This window comes from Mesoplodon bidens (genome assembly GCF_964165515.1).
Source record: "Mesoplodon bidens genome assembly, chromosome: X".
Taxonomy (NCBI): domain Eukaryota; kingdom Metazoa; phylum Chordata; class Mammalia; order Artiodactyla; family Ziphiidae; genus Mesoplodon; species Mesoplodon bidens.
The window spans coordinates 99,115,798-99,141,247 of NC_138163.1; the positions used below are offsets into that span (position 1 = coordinate 99,115,798).

Sequence of the window (25,450 nt, forward strand, 5' to 3'; positions counted from 1 at the left end):
AATCAAGAGGGCTTGTGTGCTTGCCTGTTAAAAAAGTCGGAGCCCTGGTTAAGTGGAGCCACACTGTGGAGAGTGGAGAAGCCGACGTCACTGAGAAACAGTGCAGAAAACAAGCATGTGCTTGTCACCCTTACGTGCCCAGAGATGGGCCAGAACCCACGGGTCCTCCCTGGGTCGGTGCATTTAACAGGCGTTCATCTAGCACCTCCTAAGAGGTCAGCAGCTCAAGCAAGGGCGCCAGGAAGAGGAGGAGATCACTGCTGTTCGGTGGTTTCTCACATAGATGGGGATCCCTGGCCCGGACACGGGAGAATCTACCCCAGCCTCGGGCAGCGAGACTGAGTGGGGGCCACGTGGCTGTCAGGGAGGCAGGCTCAGCATCCCACACCAAGGAGACCCTGTCGTGTAGAGGCCGAAGGACCGCGAATGCACTTTGAAGGTAGATGGGAAATAGGAGAGAAAGAACCGTTTACATGGAGCAGCTTGGAAGCATATGTTTGCCATTCAAGGAAGAAGCTCCCCGTGTTTGACGGCCATGCAGCGGGGGCGCGGGGAGTGTACCACCCCTTGCTTTGCTTGTTAAACCATCAGAGGGTGAAAGGTTGTGCCTGACTTCACGCTGCTTCCTGACACTCTCCCCGTAGTCTCGTAGTTTCAAGTGGCTGCCACTTAGCCTGCTTTGCTCAGCCTTGTCTGTTCTGCTACCACCGCTGCCTAGCATGAGATGCCCCACCAGTCCTCTTCCCGACGGGGTGATTTTTCACATCTTTTATGTGGGTAGAACCAGTCTAGGGATAGCATAAATCCTAACTCTGCTTCCAAGCAGCTGGACAGCCACAGGCAAATTCCATGGGTTCTCTCAGGTTTTCTTCTCTGTGACCCAAGTGTTTGTGCCCTTCATAGGGAAGGGGTGAGGATCAAATGAGAACTTCTGTGATGTTCCTGGCAGGCGTAGAATAGGTGCTCGAGAAAACGTCCCCTCCCTCTCTGTCCCTCACTTCATCCACCTGAGGGCTTCCTTCCCATCAGGGTGTTCCTGTGGGGACAGGAAGGAAATCCTAATTATGGCTTATCCTCTTCCCTGAATTGCTGACTAGGACAAAGAGTAGTTCAACTGTAAACCAGGTGGGTTTAGGGTGGTTTGTACAGGGCAGGAGGCTTCCTCCACCCCCGGAAAACCTTCCCAAAGAAGAGAGGACTTGAAACCTATTTGTAGGTTTGCCCAGGGACCTTACTCCTTCCTACCTTTGTGGGTTGGGAAGCCGAAAATTGGAGCTGATCTCCCTTTCTTCCCTTTTGTCACTTTTTGTTCCCAAGCTGTCAGGCGTTTAAAATCAGAACTGCTTTCTGGTGTTTGAAGTGCCGGTTCAGCAACAGCCTTACATTGACTAGCACTCTACAGTTTACATCCAGTTATCATGCTAGAGGCTCAAGGCAGGCAAGTTTTATGATCCCTTTTTTCAGATGAGGAGCTGAGGTTGGGGTTGGCTTCAGCCCGGGAAAATAGTGGTCTTCCATTTGTTGATGTTCATGGTGTTTGTTGCACATTTCAGAACCAAGAGCCGCTGAGAGAGGAAGACTCTGATTTCATCCTGACCGAGGGCGACCTCACCTTGACCTATGGGGACAGCACAGTGACTGCGAACGGCTCCTCAGGCTCCCACGCAGCCCCCACAAGTGCCGAGGAGGTGCTGGAACGAGACCTGGGAATGGGAGAGCAGAAGGTTTCCAGCCGGGGCACCCGCCTGGTGTTTCCCCTGGAGGATAATGCGTGACTCCCCACCCCGAGCCCTGAGTGACGGGGTAGGCCCACTGGCGGGGTGAGGATGGCTGCGAGCTTGATGTGGGGCCTTGACTGAATGGAACTAAACACTTCTATTTTATTGGGGTCTGAAGATATCTTCACATTTAAAATTTAACCCAAGATGCAGCTGGTGGGGCTAAAGTGTCTCTAAATCAAGACAAATGCAGACCTATTCCCACTTTGTTCACATAGTAGTGCACTGTTCAGAGTTAAACAAACAAACAAACTAATAGCATGCTTTAATGCTCTCTTCATTCATTCACCTGCAGATCTGAACAAGGTGTGGCAGGTTGAAGAACTCCTGGGGGTTCTTCCCAGGAGAGGCTTCATATCCAGACATAGCGATGCAGGTCTAGCTGGTTGTAGGAATAGCAAGGGGGGAACAGGCTAGAAAAAGACCGTGAAGGAAGGCAATTGAGACTGGACCTCCAAGGATTGTGAGAAGCTGGTGTTAAACGGGCCAGAAAACACGAAAAAGCAGTTTGAGTGGAGGCTCCAGCAGCGAGGCTGCGTGACTGCACCCTCCTATCAGGATTCCTGCCCTTTTTGGCTACCTGTGTTTCCTCTAGACTGAAGATTGGAAAATATGTCCATGAACATTTCAACATGGGGGAACAAATTCCAATTCCTTCTCTGGAAATCTCCATAAAGAAGAAGTTACTGTAATGTTTGAAACCAAAGGCAAAATAGTGTTATACTGTTGTTTTTAATTAATCTGAGGACAGGAGAAACTGTTTAGAAACTGATGGTGATATCATGGCAAAAATCAGTCAGTTCTTGAAGGCTCCCATATGAGCTGACTGCCTGGAAAACGATGAATAGGACTGGATTCTATTGTGGGTTTAGAAATAACACCACAACTTGTGGGGTGCAATTTTACCTAGGGAAGAGAAGGCAGTAAGAAGCCTAAGAGGGAACAAGCTAGTATTCGGAGGGAAGAAATCTCACTGCAAACAAAACTAACTGCAAAGAAAATACAAAATAGTATTCTTACGACTGAGTAGAATTCCAAACTTTGAGCTAATAAATACATGAGAGTTCAGTGGCCACATGGGGAATCAGAGGCAAGTCAATGAAAAGTTCAGCATTATTCAACTTGATGGAAGGTTCTGTCTACCATAGACAGATTAAGAATCCAGATGTCTTGACATTGAATGCCATGTAGAGAAGGCATCTGGGGAGCCTTGCACCAGCTTAATGTGTAAGTGTGGTTTAAAATTTAGGGTTTTAGATTGGGTTCTTTGTGGATGAGCTCTTCCACCTGCCCGCACCTGCAGTAGGTGAAATACTGAGAGAACTCTTGGAAACCAAGTTTGAGATTCTCCCCCTGTCTCTATGCTTCAGTGCTAGTATATTTGAAAACCCAATTTCTAAAAAATGATTTCATAAAATGTGGGCATTTTTCTTATTATGGCAGACAAAATAGTGGCCCAGTTCAGTCTAGGACACCCATAATGAAGTCAGTCATTTAATCTTCTTGACTCGCATTTTTAATGGTTAATTTTTAAATAAGACATTACTTGATACTTTGTTTTTGAATTGATAATTTGTGCAAACCAGGAAAATTTTATTATTAGGTTAGGCCATATGAAATTGCTGACATTCAACCATTTAAAAAAATAGGGCAATTTCATATGGTTCAATATAATATAATTGAATCATTTTTATTCCCCTCTTTCCTTCATATTTACACTAAAGTCCATTTTGATTTTATGGTCATCCATGGGCTTTGTCCTCTTCACTGCAAACATTTTATTCTAACCTACTTAAATCTAAGTAAATGGAGATCTGCTAAGGCTACAAGTTAGCTAGGTTTGTAATTATGTGGTTGGATTTTTTATTGAGTGGATCAGAGTAAGTCACTGACCTGTCGTCCTAATTTTGGTTTGCAAGATGTGGAGATTAATCCTGACCTTACCAGGGGTCATGGGAAGTGAGTCCACTCATCAACATGCTTCCACCTCTCAGAAACCTCATGCCTGTGCTGAGTGGCAAAAAAGTAGGCCTGAAATTACCTCACTCAAGGCTGAGTGTCTGTTGCCAGTCTGGCAGAAATCAGATCGAAACTGCTAAGTAATGGTGCATCCAGCTGAAGAAAGTTCCCCTGAGAGAGTAATCCCAAGTCATCTTATAAACATGTTTGTTCTGGGTTGGGGGGATGACAGTTCAGTAGTCGAATGCTCTAGAGCACAGGTTCTCAACCCTGGCTGCACATTAGGATTACCTGGCCAGTTTTTAAAATGATTGATGCCAGGGCCCTACCCTCAGAGATTCAGATTCAGTAGGTTTGGGGTGGGGCCTGGCTGGCATGCTTTGTTCTAGATCCTCAAGGATTCTAATGCACAGCTAGGGTTGAGAGCCTCTAGTCTAGAACTTGCAGTGGACCCTATTTGGAACCTTAAAGAATGGCCTAGCAATGAACGTTTTGTTTTAGTTGTTAGTCATGTGGAACAAACAGTTGTTGATCGGTAATACATACTGGGCAGCTGTGAGAGTTTCATGCTAATCTTTGCAGAAGTCAAGAATGTACCTCTTAAAGTGCAACCTAAAAGGTCACTTTTGAAAACCTTAGAGCGTGAGAAGGAGAGATGGGCGACTTGAGTGTATGTTTGGCAGGGGGGATTAAAAACCTGTCATCTTTGCCCCCATCTGTGGGAAAAAAGGGGTTTTGTCTTAACTGAGCTGCAGACTAATCAAATGTGAAGGTTTCTGAGATGGTATCTTTGCAGTTTAACCTGAGATTATATTAATAGTCCCCACTGCAGTCAAGTGAACTTTCTTTCTCTTCACACTTCGCTTGTCCCCATGCCTGCATCCACGCTGGACTCCTCAGGATAAGGATGGGCCCATTTATTGCCTGAGCAGAGGCCCCGTATTAAGTGGAAAGTTGTGATCACTTTGCTGTCACGTGGAGGTGGTGCCAGTAGCAGGTAATTAAGGAGATGCAAACTTTTGTATAGCACCGACACAGGAAAGACAAAAACGCCTGCAATTCCTTTTCATACTCTTTTTGGGGACTACAAGGAGAACTGAACTAAAGAAGGAAATTTGGAATTTAAAGAAATTTGCTATTTCTTCCTAGGAAACAGGTATAGGAAGGGCGTATGTGATTAAGTGGACTCTGACCATCAGGACTCTCAGAGTGACCAGACAAAGCATTGATGCCCTGCAGCCCCAAATCACACTGTGACATCAAATGTTTCATCAAGCAAACAGCAAGGCGCTCTTTACGCCATGCTCTCTAGACCTGAAAATGTCCTTCATGGTTCGGTTGACAAAATCTCTTTAGAAAACCTGAAAAAATGTTATCTCAGCTATCCGCGAACATTTCAGTCTCGGGCAAAGAAGTAATGGTTCTTTCCAAAACAGAAGTCTGTTTCACGCACACACCTCCCACCCCCCATCATAGCTCTCCCTTTCCATGTCCAGAGTGGAAGTTAATGTTATCATGTCAGCTATTTAATGTGAACAAAATGATTGCTAAATGTAGAAACACCGCTGATGCGCTCAGGGGAGGTTGCTGGCAGGGCAAACAAGCAACTCATCAGAGGGGAAAATCATCCGCTTGGAAACCTACCTTGGTATCCATTGCGAGTTCTAAGAGGTAGATCAGAAAGCTGATTTTCCTATCTGCTATAAAATGCAATCTGGACTGAGAGCATCTGGAAAGTCAGCTTTCTGATTCAGTAAGTATATGACTCCTTATTCCACTTCAGAAATGGGACACTTGACAGGTTTCGTGCCTGCTTTTTGATGTTGCTTCTGTAGGTGAATTAGTGTAGGAGCTAGTCTGTCAAATACAGTAGACTGGTATCATTGAATTCTGATCTCTTCTGTTGTTTTTTTAAGTGAGAATCTGGCTCACCAGTGTCAATTGCTGCATTCTGATACAGTAAATTGAGGGCATCTAGTGGCCAAGAGTTAGAGTTTAGAAACGACCCACCTGAATGCTGCTTTCACCATGTGGATACCTCAAAAGACCTTCCCTCTTTCTAAAACCTAATAAGAACAATCTACAGCGAAATATTCTGGAAACCAATGCTAGTGTCTGACGAGGAAAAGCAAGTAGGCTCTTTGACAATCCTTTCAAAACGAGACTTAGAAAGAAACCATTTTTTTTTCCAGTTCCAAGTTTCATAAGCAGAGTTTTTATAAATTAACAAACCCATCTTGTCAGCCAGTGCTAGCAGAAATTGTAAAGAGCAAAACCAAAGTTTTTGATGTCAGTTTTATTTTTGTAAGCAGGGTATAGTCTAACCATGGCCCACATGGCGCACACAGGCAGCCAGTTTTCTGCTACATGAGCCTTGGAAAAGATGAGAAGGAAGGGCTGCCTGTTCTGCTGCCCTTTGTAAAGGTGTGTACCAGACGTGAGAGTGCTCGGGAGAGGGAGAGGTTACCTTCTCATCCTGATGGCCACCTTTTCAAATGGGTTCACAGAACTGCCACGTGTCATGGTCAGCTCAACTCTTGGCCAGTGGAAAATTATCTGGGCCTGTATGTGTTGGGGGAACTCAGGTGGAAAAGGACTTGGAAACAGCATGAAGAACTCTACATCTGCTGTCTAAAGCACTTCAAAAAAGTTAAGATCCCAGTGTTACTGGGTGAGTATCTAGCTGCATGGACATTTGGGGGTTGACTTTAGTTGTGATTATTCCAGCTGTGGGCTTTGGAGAAGCAGTGGGATGATTTTCAGTCATGCAGGTGTTAAGTCTATGGATTTGGAATTTGTCACTGAAATCACTCATTCGAAGTATGACTTCATGGTAGGGTCACCTCCTAGGTTTTTTATTTTTTACATAAAATACATCTGGTACTTCTTACTTAGGAAGTTTTACTATGTCCATTAAAATGATTAAATGGGAAGGCCACCAAGATTCATTTAATAGCTGAAAAGCAGTTTTTTAAATAGAATAGGATGAATTTAATATGGGCTGATGTGACCTTCTGGGGAATTTTTTTATAGAGAGCTTACATACTGTAATTGGGGAAATTTTTGTCTTTTACTTCCATGCAACAGTAGCAAACTGGTGGCTTTATAAAATTAACATAGGATGTTATATAAACATGTTATATAAAATAATATTAAAGTATGTCTAACTGTGAAAAAGTGAAGACTTGGAGTTATCAGCAACCTTTATGTGCAATAAGAAAAACTGGAGTTAGGCCCCCAAAGTGCTCCCTTTCCCTAGCATTTTACTTAATGTTTGCCTTTGTGTGTATGTTTAGATTGATATTATAAAGCTAGCTACATGTTTTCCTGCCCTTTACTGATATTTAACACATTTTTCTCAAAGCTTTTTTTTTTAACAAAACTCAAAATAAAAAGATTAACTGGGTGAGCTCATCTTGCTTTGTATTTCTAAAAGTATTGTCTGTTAGTAGAAGAATGCAGTATGATCCTGTTCTTAGTCTGTTTCTTTCCCTCACAGAGAGGTTCTGTTCTGGGTGGAAGCTATTCCTCTCCAACTTCATTCAGAACAGAGACTGACAAATTACGGCAGCCCCTGGACCAAATCCAGCCTACTGCTTGTTTTTGTAAATAAAGTTTTATTGGCACACACTCCACTCACTCATTTGCATATTGTCTGTGACTGCTTTCACGCAGAGCTGAGGAGTTGTAACCGCAGTGAACAACTAGCTGCTCATAAAGCCTGAGCTATTTACTATCAGGGTCTTTACAGAAAAGTTTTTTGCTGACCCCTAATTTAGATGCTTGAAAATTTTTAGTTTTAAAATTAGATCTAAAAATCACAGCAACAGATTTTTTTTAGATGTTAAAAATGTGCCTTAGGATTAAAAGAAACACTTTAAACCTGGTCTCTGCCTGTGATTTCTCCCGGCCTGCAATCATCTTTAAGAGGCTTTGAGTGTTGGCTAGTTGCTAAGATTATTGAGCTCGCTATAGTTTCCTTCATAGTCTTTGTATTCTTTTGTATGTAGACTAGCTTTTCCCTAAACCATGCAACTGAACTACATCATAACAAAGCAAAAACAAATCTTGTCATTAACAGTGACTCCAGAGTCATTTAATAATAAATTTACAAAAACATCAGATAGAACAATTTAAAAGCAACAATTTCTTTCAGTTCATTAGGGTTCTCCCACCCCAGGGAGAGAAATTACTTTTTAAAAATCCATTCAAGGGTCAGGGTGAGGGGAGCTATTTGAATTAGAGCTGGATGAGTCAGATTTTAAAAAATACCACCCAGACCTTTTATTTAATATTAAGTAATTTAATCAAGAAACACAGGACTGCACTTGAACCTTTTTCACATTGATGTTTTGTCCAGACACCTGCTGATGGGAAATGGTACCAAATCACATCTCTTCTTTGTTCTGAGAACGCCTTGTTGACATGGCTCCAGCAGAGGCAGGGTCAGGCTGGGAACTAAAGCTCTTCCTATTTTATTGCCATAATTATCCACATTGCACTGTCACTTCCTTACTGGAAACTTCATTTCAACCAATGTGTCCGTCATTATTGAACAGCTCATGATATTCCTGCTCCGCAGAATAGCACAGCAGTTGGTACCAAGTCAAGCCCCAGTCTCTGACAGTGTGATAGACTGCCTCCACAGCGTGGCTTCCCCAATGCTGGGACAACGTGCTGAGTGCCCTGGTTCGTGGTGACTGACCTGGAAGGGAAGGAACAAAGGATGTTTGAACTTCAGAACACAGAACTCCATGGAAAGCCTGTTGAACCTTGACGATATAAGGCCTCTTAAATATGAAACCTGTAATCTTCCCTACCCTAAGCTGCATTATCCAATGCTGTAGACCCATACAGAATCAGTATCTATCATTTCTGCTTGTGACCCAAGAGGTGTTTGGTGAGGATAAAGACAGGGAAAAGATGGGGGCACCTCTCTTAGTGTGACTGTGCTTTCTGCAGCTGCTGCTGTGGGGCACCTGTTGAGAACTTTCTGAGACCTGGGTAGAGTGGGGTAAGGGCTGGGACTGAAGCTGTACCTTTAGGCACCGACCATGTAACCATCCACCTTTCACTTGTGTACTGGTTCATATGTGTGAAATAAATCATGCCAACAATGATCAGCTGTTCTGTAAAACTGAGGCTGTATATAAGCAATGAGCCCAGCTTCCTACCTCTGTGGGATCTGGGCTTTTTCCATCTTCCATTACAACACACTGCTGCATCACTCTATGGGAGCGGCAAAGGGTGAACTGACGATGTTCATGCTACTTCTGCCACCAGTTTCTGGCTTTCTTGTGATCCTTCCTCTGATCCCGGATATGTGCCAAATTTGACATCATTTTCTAATGTAGTGAAACTTGATAGAACTACTGATGCAGCAGAGTTTGGGTAAGGAGCACTTTCAAGGTGATTAAAAATGCAATAAAGATTCACATTAAGCATTAGGCAAGAACTGATTTCATAAATGCCTTGAGGCCTGTCTCATGACCTTTACCATTCTGTTAGTACTGGTTATTTACATAAAGAAAGAGCCAGCATGTCAATTCAGTTGAATTTAGTTTAATAAAAACCAATTTCCAGGCAGGCTGACTGTGGTTCCAGGTAGGGTAGAATAGATGCATTTCTCCTTATTCCTCCCACAAAGTGTAACTAAAATTCCCAAATATATTTATAAAATGAAGATACGACTCTGAAGGATAGGGAAAACAAGCTGGACTGACTAGGGACCTTGGGAGTTGAGGAACAACACAGGTGTGAGTTGCCTGGGTTTTCTTTTTGCCTCAGTATCCTAGGATGGATGCTGAAGAATCCAGCAGGCCAGAAATACCAATGGCCATAGACCATAAAAGCCCCATGAAAAGCCTGTTTTCTCTAGCCAAAGGGCAGGGAAAGGGTCAGCCTAGAAAGAACCCAAGCACCTCAAAAAAAAATCCCCCCTCCTGTCAGCAGAGGCCTAGTGGGAAGCCAGGGCTTCTGGACTACCACCCCCACCTGGCAATAACCAGGTGATGCACCCCTTCTACCAGCACAGTGTCAGTGGAAGCCTGCTAAAATAAATAAATAAAATTCAGAGATTCATAATATATGTTCAAATGTATGCCAAATGTTTAGGATACAATAAAAAAATAACTTATCAAACCAAGAACCAGGGAGATTTTGACTTGAATGAGAGATGACACCTGACAGATGCCAACACTGAAACAACACAGATACTGAAATTATCCAAGAAAGATTTTAAGCTACCATCGTAAAAATACTTCAATTAGCAGTTACACACTTGAAGCAAAAAAAAAAAAATTCCTGGCAAAGAAATATAATACAAAAACGAAAGAGGAACCAAATGGAAAATTTAGAACTGTAAAATACAGTAACCAAAATTTTAAAAGCTCACTGGATGGGCCAATTTCAGAATACAGATGACAGAGTAAAGAATTAGTGAGTCTGAAAATATAACTATAGAAATTACCCAATCTGAACAAAAGAGAGAAAGTAGAGTGAAAAAAGATGAACAGGGCATCAGGGACCTGTGGTACTACAGTAGATGATCTAGTGTTCATTTTTTTTTAATCAGAGTTCCAGAAAGAGGGAATAGTGATTGAGGCTGGAAAAGTACTTGAATAAATACGGCTAAAAATTTCCCACATTCGGCAAAAGACCTACAGATTCAAGAGGTTGGGTGAACCCCAACAAAACCCCAAAGAAATCTACACCAAGATACAGCATAATCAAATTTCAGGAAAGTAAAGACAAAGAAAAAATCTTGAAAGCAACTAGAGAGAAATGATGCATTACTTATGGAAACATGATTTGAATGTCAGTGGATTTCATATCTGAAACCATGGAGGCCAGAAGGAAGTGGCATGACATTTTTCAAGAGCTGAAAGAAAATAACTGTCAACTCATACTTCTGTATTCCATGCTAATATCCTTCAGGAATGAATGTGAAATAAAGACATTCTCAGATGAAGGAAACTAAGAGAATTTTTTGCCAATAGAACTGCTGTAAAAGAACTGCTAAAGGAAGTTCTTCCAGCAGAAATGAAAGGATAAAAGAAGGAAACTTGAAACATCATGAATGAAGAAAGAACAGAAAGGATAAAATACAAGTAAATTTAATAGACTATTCTCCTGAGTTTAAAAAATTATGTTTGACAGTTGAGGCAAAAAATTATAACATTGTATGATGTAGTTCTCAATATACAGAGAGAAAATATTATAAGAGAATTATAAAGGGCACAGGATAATGGAACCTAAATGGACATAAAGTTTCTACACTTCACTTGAGGTGGTAGTAAAATGTTGAGACCAGTAGGTTGTGATTAGTTACATATGTGTAACTTAAAGAAGCCACTTTTTTGTGCAGCAAAGAAAACCATAAACACAACGAAAAGACAACCAACAGAATGGGAGAAAATATTTGCTAATGATGCAACCAACAAGGGATTAATTTCCAAAATATACAAACAGCTCATACAGCTCAATATCAAAAAAAAATACCCAATCAAAAAAGGGGCTGAAGATCTAAATAGACATTTCTCCAAAGAAGACATACAGTGGCCAACAGGCACATGAAAAAATGTTCAACATTGCTAATTATTAGAGAAATGCAAATCAAAACTACAATGAGGTATCACATCACTCTGGTCAGAATGGCCATCATCAAAAAACCTACAAACAGGGGCTTCCCTGGTGGTGCAGTGGTTGAGAGTCTGCCTGCCAATGCAGGGGACTCGGGTTCGAGCCCTGGTCCGGGAAGATCCCACATGCCGCGGAGCAACTGGGCCCGTGAGTCACAACTACTGAGCCTGTGCATCTGGAGCCTGCGCTCTGCAACGAGAGGCCGCAATAGTGAGAGGCCCGCGCACCACGATGAGGGGTGGCCCCCGCTTGCCGCAACTGGAGAAAGCCCTCGCACAGAAACGAAGACCCAACACAGCCAAAAATAAAGAAATAAATTTAAAAAAAAAAAAACCTACAAACAATAAATGCTGGAGAGGGTGTGGAGAGAAGGGAACCCTCTTGCACTGCTGGTGGGAATGTGAATTGGTACAGCCACTATGGAGAACAGTATGGAGGTTCCTTGAAAAACTACAAATAGAACTACCATATGACCCAGCAATTCCACTACTGGGCATATACCCAGAGAAAACCATAATTCAAAAAGACACATGCACCCTAATGTTCATTGTAGCACTATTTATGATAGCCAGGACATGGAAGCAACCTAAATGTCCATCAACAGAGGAATGCATAAAGAAGATGTGGTACATATATACAATGGAATATTACTCAGCCATAAAAAGGAATGAAATGGGCCATTTCTAGAGACATGGATGGACCTAGAGACAGTCATACAGAGTGAAGTAAGTCAGAAAGAGAAAGACAAATATCGTATATTAACACATATATGTGCAATCTAGAAAAATGGTATAGAAGATCTTATATGCAAAGCAGAAATAGAGACACAGATGTAGAGAACAAACGTATGGACAGCAAAGGGGGAAAGGGGGGATGGGATGAATTGGGAGATTGGGTTTGACATATATACACTACTAACTAATTAGAACCTACTGTATAGTTCAGGAAACTCTACGCAAAGCTCTGTGGTGACCTAAATGGGAAGGAAATCCAAAAAAAGAGGGGATATATGTATACGTATAGCTGATTCACTTTGAGGTACAGTAGAAACTAACACAGCATTGTAAAGCAACTATACTCCAATAAAAATTAATTTAAAAAATAGTGTTACATTAAATGAATTAGCTGTTTAAAAAAAGTCTACAAATAATAAATGCTGGAGAGGGTGTGGAGAAAAAGGAACCCTCCTACCCTGTTGGTGGGAATGTAAATTGGTACAGCCACTATGGAGAACAGTATGGAGGTTCCTTAGAAAACTAAAAATAGAGCTACCATATGATCCTGCAATCCCACTCCTGGGCATATATCTGGAGAAAATTATAATTCAAAAAGATTCATGCACCCCAATATTTACTGAAGCACTATTTACAATAGCCAAGACATAGAAGTAACCTAAATGTCCATCAACAGATGAATGGATAAAGAAGATGTGGTATATATATATATATATATATATATATATATATATATATATTACTCAGCCATGAAAAAGAATGAACTTATGCCATTTGCAGAAACATAGATGGACATAGAGATTATCATACTAAGTGAAGTAAACCAGACAGAGAAAGACAATTATCATATGATATCACTTATATGTGGAATCTAAAAAAAAAAGAAATACAAATGAACTGTCTTACAAAACAGAAATAGACCCACAGACAATAGAAAACAAACTTACGGTTACCAAAGGGGAAAGGGGTTGGGGAGGAATAAATTAGGTTGGGATTAACATATATCTATCTATATATATATCTATATATATATATCTATATATATATCTATATATATAGATATCTATATATATAGATATATATATCTGAATCACTGTGCTGTACACCTGAAACTAACACAACATTGTGAATCAACTATATTTCAATAAGAAAAGAAGCCAGTAAAACAAACATACAAAGATATATACTTAAAAACACTGCAAATAAATAAAAATCCTAATAAACATTCAAGTAATGCATAGGAAGGCACAAAAAGGGAAATAGGAACAAAAAATAGAGGGAAGAAACTGAAATCAAGTTTTTAAAATGGCAAGCTTAAGCACTATAATATCAATAATTACATTAAATATAAATGGTCAAAAAACACAAATATGGTACACAAAAAAGACCAGCAGAATGGTTTTGAAAACATGACCCATCTATATGTTCATATAAAACATATAAAATTCATTTCAGATATGATATAGGTAGGTTGAAAGTAAAAGGATGAAAAAGATAACCATACAAATATTAATCAAAATAAAGCAAGAGTGGTTATATTAATATCAGATAAAATAGACTTTGGAGCAAAGAAAATTACCAGGGACAATGAAGGACAGTACATAATAGCAAAATGTTCAACCCACCAAGAAGACAATAACAATCCTAAATGTGTATGTGTATAGCAAACAACAGAACTTAAAATTCCTTGAAGCAAAAACTAAAAGAATAGAAAGGAGAAATAGACATGTCCACATTTATAGTTAGAAACTTCAATACCTCTTTCTCAACAGTTGATGGAATTACTAGACAGAACATCAATGATAGAGAACTAAACAACACCATCAACCAAACGTTTGAACTGACATTTATACACCATTCCACCTAATAACAGTAGAAACACATTCTTTTTAAGCATGCATGGAACATTCCCAACATAAACCATATCCTGTTTCATAAAACAAACCTGAACAAATTTAAAGGAATTGAAATAATAATACAGAATGCATTCTCTAACCCTGATAGAATCAAACTAGAAATCTATAACAAAAAGATAGGAGGAAATTCTCCAGACTCTTGGAAATTAAAGAACATACTTCTAAATAATCCATGGGAAGTTAGACAACAACAATATATTAAATGAAAATGAAAATGCAACACACCAAAATTTGTGACACACAGCCAAAGGAGTACTGAGAGGGAAATTTATAGTATTAGATGCTTACATTAGAAAAGAAGAACGGTCTCAAATCAGTAATCTAAGCACCTACCTCAAGAAACTGACAAAATTTAACAAATTGACAAAATTTAACACCCATTCATGATAAAAATTCTCAGCAAACTAGGGATAGAGGACAACTTCCTCAACTTAATTTTAAAAATCTACATAAACCAGATGAATGGATAAAGATGTGGCACATATATACAATGGAATATTACTCAGCCATAAAAAGAAATGAAATTTGAGTTATTTGTAGTGAGGTGGATGGCCCTAGAGTCTGTACAGAGTGAAGTAAGTCAGAAAGAGAAAAACAAAATACTGTATGCTAACAAGTATATATGGAATCTAAAAAGAAAATAAATGGTTCTGAAGAACCCATGGGGCAGGACAGGAATAAAGACGCAGACGTAGAGAATGGACTTGAGGACATGGGGAGGGGGAAGGGTAAGCTGGGACGAAGTGAGAGAGTGGCATGGACTTATATATACTACCAAATGTAAAATAGATAGCTACTGGGAAGCAGTTGCATAGCATAGGGAGATCAGCTGGGTGCTTTGTTACCACTTAGAGGGGTGGGATAGGGTGGGTGGGATAGGGAGATGCAAGAGGGAGGAGATATGGGGATATATGTATATGTGTAGCTGATTCACTTTGTTATAAAGCAGAAACTAACACAACATTGTAAAGCAATTATACTCCAATAAAGATGTTAAAAAAATCTACGTAAACAGACATCTAACCTCATTATTTATGGTGAAAGACTGAATACTTCCCCCTTAAGATCAGGAAGAACACAAAGGTGTCTGCACTTACCATCCTTATTCAACATAGTGCTAGAAGTTCTAGCCAATTAAATAAGGCAAGAAAAAGAAAAGCCATATTGATTGGAAAGAAAGAAAGAAAACAGTCCTTATTTGTGTTTATATGATTATGTACATAGAAAATCCCAAGGAATACAAAACAAACTCCTAGAACTAATAAGTGAATTCAGCAGATTTGCAGGCTACAAGATTAATATTAAAAAATCAACTTTATATATACTAGAAATGAACATCTTGAAATGAAATTTAAAAACTCATGCTATTTATAATCGCTCAAATTAAACACTTAGGTATAAATCTAACAAAACAATAAAGGACCTGTATGCCAAAAACTACAAAACACCAATAAAAGAAATCAAACAATCTAAATCAATAGATATAACTATGTTCATGGATTGGAAGACTCAAGTAAAGATGTCATTTTTCCCCAAATTAATTTAGAGTTTTAACAATATTCCTATCAAATTCTATCAATGCCTTTTATACATACAGAGAAGCTTATTCTAAAATTTATATGGAGAGGCAAAAAAACTAGAATAGCTAAAACCTTTCTGGAAAAGAATAAAGTAGGAATAGTCACTCTATTCAATATTAAGCTACATCTAATGACATTAATCAAAACAGTGTGATACTGGTGAGGGACAGGCAGTTCTTAGACGTGACATCAAATGCACAGTCTACAAAAGAAAAAATGATAAATTGGATTTCATCAAAATTTTAAAACTGCTCTGCAAAAGATCTTGTTAAGAGGATGAAAAGACAAGATACAGTCTGAGAGAAAATATCTGCAACCACATATCTGACAAAGGGCTTTTATCTAGAATATACCAGTCACTCTCAAAATTCAAGAGTAAAAAACAATCCAGTTAGTAAGTGGGCAAAACACCTGAACCAACATTTCACCAAAGAGGAGATATGGATGGCAAATAAGCACACAAAAAGATGTTCAACATCACTAGCCACTAGGAAAATGCAAATGAAGAGTACAATAACATACCACTTCATACCTATTAGAACAGCTAAGATACAACATAGCAACAATACCAAATACTGGCGAGGCTGCACAGAAATTTCTCTCTTGTACATTGCTGGTGGGAATGTAAAATGGTACAGCCACCCTGAAAAACAGTTTGGTAGTTTCTTATAAAACTAAACATACATATACCACACAAACCAGCAATTCCACTCCTGGGCATTCATTCAGAGAAAAGAAATTTTACATCCACACAAAAACCTATACCCAAATATTCATTGCAGCTATATTTGTAATAGTCCAAAACTGGAAACAATCCAAGTGCCCTTCAAAGGGGTTAATGGTTAAACAAATTGTGGTACACCCATACCATGGAAAACTACTCAGCAATGAAAAGGAATGAATTCTTGATACATGCAACAACCTGGATGGATATCCAGAGAATTACGCTCAATGAAAACAGACAATCTCAAAACGTTATATATTGTATGATTCCATTTGTATAACAATCTTGAAATAACACAATTACAGAGATGGGGTACAGATTAGTGTTTGCCAGGGAAAGGGGTGGGATGAGGTAGGGTATGTGACTATAAAGGGATAGCACAAGAGAGTTTCTTTTTGCTGATGGAACAGTTCTGTATCTTGATTGTGGTGATGTTTACATATATGTGATAAAATCACACAGATCTATGCACACACATACACACAAAACGAGTGTACGTAAAAACTGTTAAAAACTAAATAAGGCCTGTAGATTGTACCAATGTCAATTTCATGATGTTGATATTGATCTATGTGTAAGATGTGTAACACGTTACCTTTGGGAAAAGCTGGGTGAAGGGTACACTGGACCTCTCTGTACTATTTTTGCAACCTCCCATGAGTCTATAGTTATTTCAAAATAAAAAGTTTTCCTCTGTCACTCTTTCTTTGTACAATGCATTCAGCTCTCCATTTGGGTCATTTTAAAGACTGAGAACACTTGGTAGTAACTCAGGGTGGCTTTCTGTCAAAAACTAACCAAGTGCTAAATGTTGCCTGATCATATCCCATGTCCTGACAGATGTTTATGGAGATACTATCAGCCCAACCTCTGGACCCATAAGCACTCTTTAAGTCCTTTTATTAAAAACCTTCTTTAAAAAAAATTTTAAAGTCTACCTGAAAAGCTGCTTTTTATAAGTCCAATTTTTTTTTATCAAATCACTCAGCAGTACAAGGTGGGAGGAGAGGAGAAACAGGTGCCCCCAAAGATCTATTACTGCCTCTGGGGTATTTGAAGAACAATTCTGAAGTCCTGCTAAGCCAGGCTGGGCCCAGGCAGCAACCCCACAAGGCCCTTCCTTCACATCAGAAATGGATTCCCGTTCTGGTTTGGTCTCAGTTCCTGAATGTCACCACACCAGGGCAGGGATGCTCAAATACCTTCCAGTTCTGACTTCACCTCCAAGTAGACCCTACAAAAACTATCAGTTAATTTCCTCCCATTTTTAATTACTTTTGGTTGTGTTTAAAACATTAACATGTCCATGAATTCTTAGTGTGATGATCCCCCAAATTCTTAAGCTCCTTAGATGTAGGATTAAGAATTTAATTAACTCCAGACCCCACTCTTCTTAATACTATGGGGCCTGATTCGTTTGGAGCAATGAAGTATTCAAGTTTGCGTGCATAGTTTAAAAGTGAACGCTCAGGTTATCAGCCAGCTACAGTTACCAAGTAGCCAGCTTTGCCCTTTTTACAACTGCTAGATTTTTAACAATGTAGAAGTAAATTTTAAGCTACTAAACTTCTTGGTTAAAATTATTTCCGCTTGTCCAGCGTCTGGGGAGAATGTTTACTATTGCCTGAACCGCCTGAAATGGTGTAGACCCTTCTGGTCATTCTGAAGTCAAAACTATTTAAAGACCTATCCTGTATGATAATAGAGAATAGATAATTTTAAAAACTGTCTTGGTGCAATTAATTTCCAGTATTACAGAGATTTCTGTATATTGTTTTGTGAAGCATGTATAAAAGGTTATTTTTTTTAATATGTGGCATTGAAGTGTGAAGTCATTCCTTAATGGCTTAATTAATACTCAAATTAATCCACAAATTCACTTGCACTTTTAAAAAATGGATTGTTTACTTAAAGATTCAAAGTCATACTCCCATGAGTTGGGTGTATTTTATCTCCTTTGCTACAGTTCCCCTGAGTACTTAAATGACCAGCCGGGCCCTAACTGCAGCTGATTGACCTACTAATAGCCTCATTGCCATCAAAGGGAAACGTCATTCCAGGCTGTGATTGCCTGCAGTTGGCTTGGCTGAGGCTCCCCGGGTGGAATAACCCAGGAAGACACACTCTTAGCATTTTAATCAAACTTTTTTCAACGTTTGAAGCTGGGATGGGGGAGGAGGAAGAATCAACTTCCTGCCGGCTTTCAAGGTTGAGAACAGAAGATTGGGCCAAATGAACTTGCCTCTTTCAGTGGCCTTCCTGGCCCGTTTCAAGTCAGATACCGATCCCTGGGCGTCGCCGGTGGCTCTGCGAACCGGCATGGGCACCTCCCTCCCCTCCTTGAATTGCACTTGTAGATTTCTACTAGCCCCTCTTTCCTTCCAGTTTTCTTGGTTTCACCTGTCCCTGCCCACACACTTGTGCCAGGTGAGGTGCCCCAGGTTCCCCACCAGAAGCCACTACACAGATGCTAAAAGTTGGTGCAGGGACCTGGCACTTTGGCTGCGGGAGCTGAGGTTTCCGGGTATTCAGTGGGTCCCGTTATCTCGGGGGAATTACTTTCCAGCCTATTGTAACAGCCTTCCTCCCGGACCTGCTGCAGAACAAATGAGCCGAGGACAGGCATTAGCCTCCTTTTCAAGGGCGACGTGTTTTGTGTGTGTGGGGGGGTGTCATCTCCCAATATCCTACTCTGGAACAGCCCCCTGTGAGTGATGTTACCATCTAAGTTTATGTTAACCTTGGTAAAGCTTTCTTCACCTTCCTGTTTTCACCCCCAATTAGTGAAATGCAGTGCTAAGGAAAACGGAAATAACTGACAAAGTTTGTGACAATAGAGCCATTAAGTTGTCTTTTTTTTTAAGGGAGCTGCCTAGGGATAATGTTAAAATAATACTTGAAATACCAGAAATGTCAAAGTGCAAGCGTTCCCTCCCTGTGACTCTAAAGCAAAATGGAACAGGAAACATGGAGTTTGCTAATACAACCACACCCCCAAATAGCCTAGAAATGTACTTGAAGCAGCATACATGTTATAAATCGTTTCCAGACTTTCAATCTGAAAAACTAAGTAGCAGTGGCAGGGGGCACCAGTATCTTTGCATTAGTCAATACTAGTTTCAGTTCTATTTAATACATGAAACAACTCTCCCTTTAGATGAAAACAGAGACGGAGTTTAAAAGAAAAATAAGGGACTCCCCTGGCCGTCCAGTGGTTAAGACTTCGCCTTCCAATGCAGGGGGTGTGGGTTCGATCCCTGGTCCGGGAGCTAAGATCCCCACATGCCTTGCCGCCCAAAAACGAAAACATAAAACAGAAGCAATATTGTCACAAATTTAATAAAGACTTTAAAAATGGTCCACATTCAAAGAAATCTTTAAAAAGAAAACCCACTAACAAACAAAACTCTTGCCTGGGGAGTAAAGGGGGAAACTAGGGGAGAAGCCACTTGCCTGACCCTGGGCAGCCCATGTCCAGAGTTGAGCTGCATCCCCATCCCTCCCTGCCTCCAGTGGGAGAAGAGGACTCACTGCTCTGCTCTGGAATTCAGAATAAAACCTCATTCCATGGGACTCATTAGTCAAGACCCAGAGTCAGCCAGTGCAAAAACGGAATGGCCATGACATTTCCCCAATAGAAGAGAATAAAATAATAACACGTTTCCAATTTTATCATACCCACCCCCCGCTACAAATTTCCTAAATTTTGGAGCTCACTTCAGAACAAAAGGAATGCGCTCCAAACCAGTGTTAATAAAACTTGGAAAGACGTGAGTTTGGCTAGTTGACTTTTGTTGTTTTCCTTTCATTGAGCTGCTCCAAGATACAATTTTAATTGGTGTACCTACTTGCTTTTGTGAGTAAAGTCGTTCCCAACTCAAATAAAGGAACGGAGTCAGTATTTTATAATATATATTTGACCGCCCACTTGTAGATGTTTGCCATCTACCAAGTGGGGTTGGCAGGGCTTAGTGAGGGCACAGGGTTGGGAAGCTTGGACCTACCATTCAGGCAGCCCTTTGGCCTCTACAGGGGGCCAAATGGAGTGGGGGGCACTAGGGCCACTCCCGATCAGCTTCAGGATGGCTAGTCAGGGGACAGAGTTTGTGTGTCACCGCAAGTCTAGCCCATCACTTCTGGTTCTCTCTCCCTGTGGAGCGAGGCACTGTGTCTGTGCCACCCTTTCCTAACGCTGTGCACAGTCTGGCAGGGATGAAATGGCCCCATGGCCAAGAGCAGGTTCACGTTCTCACAGGACACTGGCAAGCCGTACACCAGTCTTCTCCTGGGCCTGTAGGATTGCCAGAGATTGCCACACTTAGGAGAAGGACATGGACTTTTCCTGAGCTCAGAATGATTTCTCCTTCCCTTTGATTGCTGAGAAATAAAAATAAATCTAAAAGGCATTCGATAATGCTGGGAGTTTTGTTGGTCTTCGGTAGGGCTGTGTGTTTATTTTTAGCCAACCATCTCCTTTTTGTAAAAGAGTCCCCTTGGCAATTCCCAGCTGGGGGGATGGGGTGGGGGAGGGGAGCGCACAGAAAAGGCAACAAAGTTTAACTTTTTTGTTGTTTGCAGAACCTGAAAAATGTATTGTTTTTCCTTCTCACATCCCTGTTAGCGATATCCTTTATTACAGGAAGAGACAGCATCTATTTTATTGCTTCTAAAATCTGTATATTTAACATACGCCAGCTCTAGGCTGTTTAAAAGGAAGTCCTATTTTTAAAACATTATCTTGGTTTTAGTATTTTTGGCTTACTGTTCCCATAAGCTCTCCGAGGCAGTAATGAGTCCTTTTTGGTAATGTCTGGTCTCAGTCATGGGGAAAGTGACCCTCAAAGTCCTGGGACATTTTTTCCTTGATGTTCACTTGATCTGTATGTATGTCAGGACTGCTTCAGCCAGCCTCCCAGTTGTGCTGTTCCTAACTTTCCCCAGTTCATCATCTTTACAAAAGAACTCAAGAGTCTCGAGTCCCCACCCGCTCCCCATAGCTTACAAACGCTTCTGTAATGTTCTACTTCAGCCTTTCAGTTACGCTGGTTTCTCTTTCCAGCCTGCTGGTTACTGTGACCAAACCATCTTAATCACACAAGATTCATCTGTCCAAGCTGGCCCTCCAAGCGTTTGGATTTCATGCCAGATTTGAGGCTTCTTGCTGGCAGGGCCCAGAGACTGCCCTGCATTCTCACAACTCTCCTTGTGCCTTCGGGGCTCCTTCTAACACCTCTGCCTGAAGGTAAGACTTAAAAGAAAGGGCTTCCAGTCCAAGAGTGAAAAACACAAGTCTACCTCAGTGGCTCTTTTTAGAATGTGACTCTACAGCCAAGCCCCCTGCTGCATCCATTTCAGGGGAGGAGAAATTTGCTCACTGTGGTCATCATTGAAGTCAAGCGTGGTGGTGGTCTTCCACCGCCCCTTAACCCCCCAGATTTCAAAACATTCACTGCCAGCTGCCGTTCCAATGTCTTCTCAGCATCCAGTGGACTGACGGCCTCTGGCTTGGTGCCTGTGGGCTGCAGCAGAGCTGAAGGCTTCCCATTCCCATGAAGACATCACTGAGCTCAGCAACTTTGCTCCGACTGAAACTGCTTCCTGTTCAACTCCCCAGTAGTTCTCCACTTCCCTGTGTTCTTGAACTTGGGCCACAGCTGTTTCTTAGTCCCTACTGTTCTTATTTTATACTGCACCTGAGCAGAAATGGTTCTTTCAATAGAGCAAGTTCCTCAGGTTCCATTACGAAGTGAGAGGATGAAGGGCCAGGAGACCTCACAGAGACAGAGGTTCATTTATCCGTCACCTCGTTCGACTGGACACAAAAAAGCAAGGCCCGTTTAGCTTTTTTTCAGTTTCAGTCTTTTCTGTGCTGTTTGGACTGAGGAATTTTAAGCCAGCCCCTTATAAATGTTTTTTAAAAGCATCACTCCCAATTATTTATATTACATTTGTATTCATGGGAAACAAATCCCTGCCCAGACTAAAAAAGCCTCTTTGAAAATCCTCTGAATCCTGCCTCAACAACTGCAAATGGGCACTTCTGCCTTCCACCCCCTCCCCCTCCCCCAATAAAGAGGGCTCTCAGGAGTAGAGAGAAAATGTATAGAGTTCAACCTCATTTAAAATCAGCCTCAGTTCCCCACTGATAGTGTCCCGAAATAGCTGAAGTTCAAGTCACTAGGTACAATCCCCTGCAGCAGTAGCAGGAGTTCAGCTTAAGTAAGAAGCTTGCTACAACCTGATGTCCTGTGTAAGTGTGGTTTTATAAAGGGATGATCACTTTGATTTCAAGATGTGTCCAGTCCTTCAAAAGAGCCACAGAAGTGACACTTTGCAAACCCAGGTGCATCGAAGAAGGACTAAGGAATGAATTTCATCTTGGCATCTGGTTATCACAACCTGATGTGGGAGGCATTTATTCACCACCTGGGATGAACTGTAGGGTCAGAGAGGGCCAGGGCGCTGGGAGAAAGGGTTTTCCACCTATCACACTAGCCATGTTGAAAAAAAAATAGATAAAACGCTTGTTGTTGAAAGTCTAGGAAGCAGACACTCCAAGAAACAGCTGGTGGGGGCAGATGTTGGTGCAACGTTGAACAACTTAACCTCTCAAAATGTATACATTTTGCTCTATACCGTCACCCTACTACAGAAATTTTGCTTACAGATATACTTACATGTATGCAAAAGATGCTATGAAAAATGCAGCAATGAAATGTCGGGACTAGGAACTGGTTAAATATGTTACAATACATTCCTACAATGAAATACTAGACAGTCACTGAAAAGAAGACGACATAGGAACTTTTTGTCTTTTTTAGGTTTCATTAGTTTTATCTCTGTAACCTTTAAATCATACCTCACAAGTTAGCTTTTGTCACAACTGGATTTAGAGAAAGCAGAGGACTTGAGTTCACTATTTTCTGAAACAATGACACAAAAAAGGGAAGGGAAGAATGACTTAGAAAAGATTCTTCACAAAAAACCCTCAGAAAAATCCCTAAACAAAAGCGAAATACTTAATCATTAAGTTTAATGCTAATCGGTAAAGGATTTTAAATCAATTCGCTGGCATTAAGTTTCTTGTTTAAGTCCACAAATCTTTCTCTAAACATTACTGACCCTTTGCCAAAGGATAAATGGATGAACTGAGCAGTACCTTATGACACAACTAGCTGTGGGAACATTCCATAAAAAATGGAAAATAAGGGCTTCCCTGGTGGCGCAGTGGTTGAGAGTCTGCCTGCTGATGCAGGGGACACGGGTTCGTGCCCCCGTCCGGGAAGATCCCACATGCCGCGGAGCGGCTGGGCCCGTGAGCCATGGCCGCTGAGCCTGCGCGTCCAGAGCCTGTGCTCCGCAACGGGAGAGGCCACAACAGTGAGAGGCCCGTGTACCGCACAAAAAAAATCAAAAAGGAAAATAATTTTGTAAGAACACAATGGCAACAATGAGCAGCCAATATTCTCAGAGTTTCCAATTACCAAAAGCGTATACAATTTTAGTCTAGAAAAGTAAGTCAATTTTATAAAATTAAGCTTTTTAGATTGAAAAGCATGCCACTTTAGGGAATTCCCCAGTGGTCCAATGGTTAGGACTCTGTGCTTCCACTGCAGGGGACCCAGGTTTGATCCTCGGTGGGGTAACTAACATTCTGCAAGCCGTACAGCCAAAAAAACAAAAAGCATCCCACGTTAACTGGCGCAAAGATACTGAAAAATCTTCCCTAAAATTCTCACTAAACAATTTATAGAACGAAAAACATGCCCTTATAGTTATTAAATGTAGTCAGTATTGGGACTCTTCAAAAACAGGTGATAGGGCTTCCCTGGTGGCACAGTGTTTGGGAGTCCACCTGCCAATGTAGGGGACACGGGTTTGAGCCCTTGTCTGGGAAGATCCCACATGCCGATGGAGCAACGAAGCCCGTGCACCACAACTACTGAGCCTGCACTCTCGAGCCCACGAGCCACAACTACTGAAGAAGAGAAGCTCCGCAACAAGAGAAGCCACCGCAACGAGAAGCCCGTGCACCTAACGAAGAGTAGACCCCCGCTCGTTGCAACTAGAGAAAGCCCGTGCGCAGCGACAAAGACCCAACTTAGCCAAAAATAAATAAATTTATTTATTTATTTAAAAAAAAAACAGGTGATATACGTGCCCTCAGCTGCTGGCCAGGGACTGGTAGATGGGTGGCTGAGAGCGGTGAACGTGCCCCATGGCCGTGTTCTCTCCATAGCACAACTTCCAGTACTTATCCAAGATAGTGATTACCTCATCATTTAGAATCTGGGACTCGCGAATTCGAATTCTCTCCACCAACTTCTTCAAAGGCACGGTTTTGATAACCTCATCTTTGACATCACGTTTCTGGACTTTAAGTAGATGATAGAAATCCAGTACAACAAAGTGCCCCTCCCTGTCACCCAAGAATTCTGGGAATGTGAATTGGTGCAGCCACTATGGAAGATGGGATGGAAGCACCTCAAAAAGTTAAACATAGAACCATCATATGATCTAGCAATTCCACGGCTGGGTATTTACCCAAAGGAAATGAAAACACTAACTCAAAAAGATATCTCAGCTCGGTGCTTTGTGACCGCCTGGAGGGGTGGGATAGGGAGGGGGGGAGGGAGGGAGACGCAAGAGGGAAGGGATATGGGAACAGATGTATATGTATGACTGATTCACTTTGTTATAAAGCAGAAACTAATTTTAAAAAAAAGATATCTGGGGCTTCCCTGGTGGCGCAGTGGTTGGGAGTCCGCCTGACAATGCAGGGGACGCGGGTTCGTGCCCCAGTCTGGGAAGATCCCACATGCCGCGGAGCGGCTGGGCCCATGAGCCATGGCCGCTGAGCCTGCGCATCTGGAGCCTGTGCTCCGCAATGGGAGAGGCCACAACAGTGAGAGGCCTGCGTACAGCAAAAAAAAAAAAAAAAAAAGATATCTGTACTCCCATGGTCACTGCAGCATTATTTACAATAGCCAAGATATGGAAATGTGTTCATCAGTGGATGAATGGATAAAGCAAATGTGGTATATACGTGTACAAGGGACTATTATTCAGCCATAAAAAAAGAATGAAATATCACCACTTGTGACAACATGGATGGACC

At 41.3% G+C, this 25,450-nt stretch overlaps 2 protein-coding genes across 2 annotated transcripts in view; one reads left to right on the forward strand and one right to left on the reverse strand.

Moving 5' to 3' along the window:
• Nucleotides 1-7,466, forward strand: part of SLC9A7 (solute carrier family 9 member A7) — a 143,560-nt gene extending 136,094 nt beyond the window's left edge. Inside the window, exon 17 of the mRNA XM_081222946.1 lies at nucleotides 1,554-7,466. Coding sequence (XP_081079072.1) covers nucleotides 1,554-1,775 — 222 coding nt within the window. The 3' untranslated portion in view covers nucleotides 1,776-7,466. The remainder of the gene's footprint in view (nucleotides 1-1,553) is intronic.
• The window catches only part of CHST7 (carbohydrate sulfotransferase 7), a 31,433-nt gene continuing 8,956 nt past the window's right edge, over nucleotides 2,974-25,450 (reverse strand). Inside the window, exon 2 of the mRNA XM_081222944.1 lies at nucleotides 2,974-8,442. The gene's annotated coding sequence lies outside the window, so the exon portion shown is untranslated. The remainder of the gene's footprint in view (nucleotides 8,443-25,450) is intronic.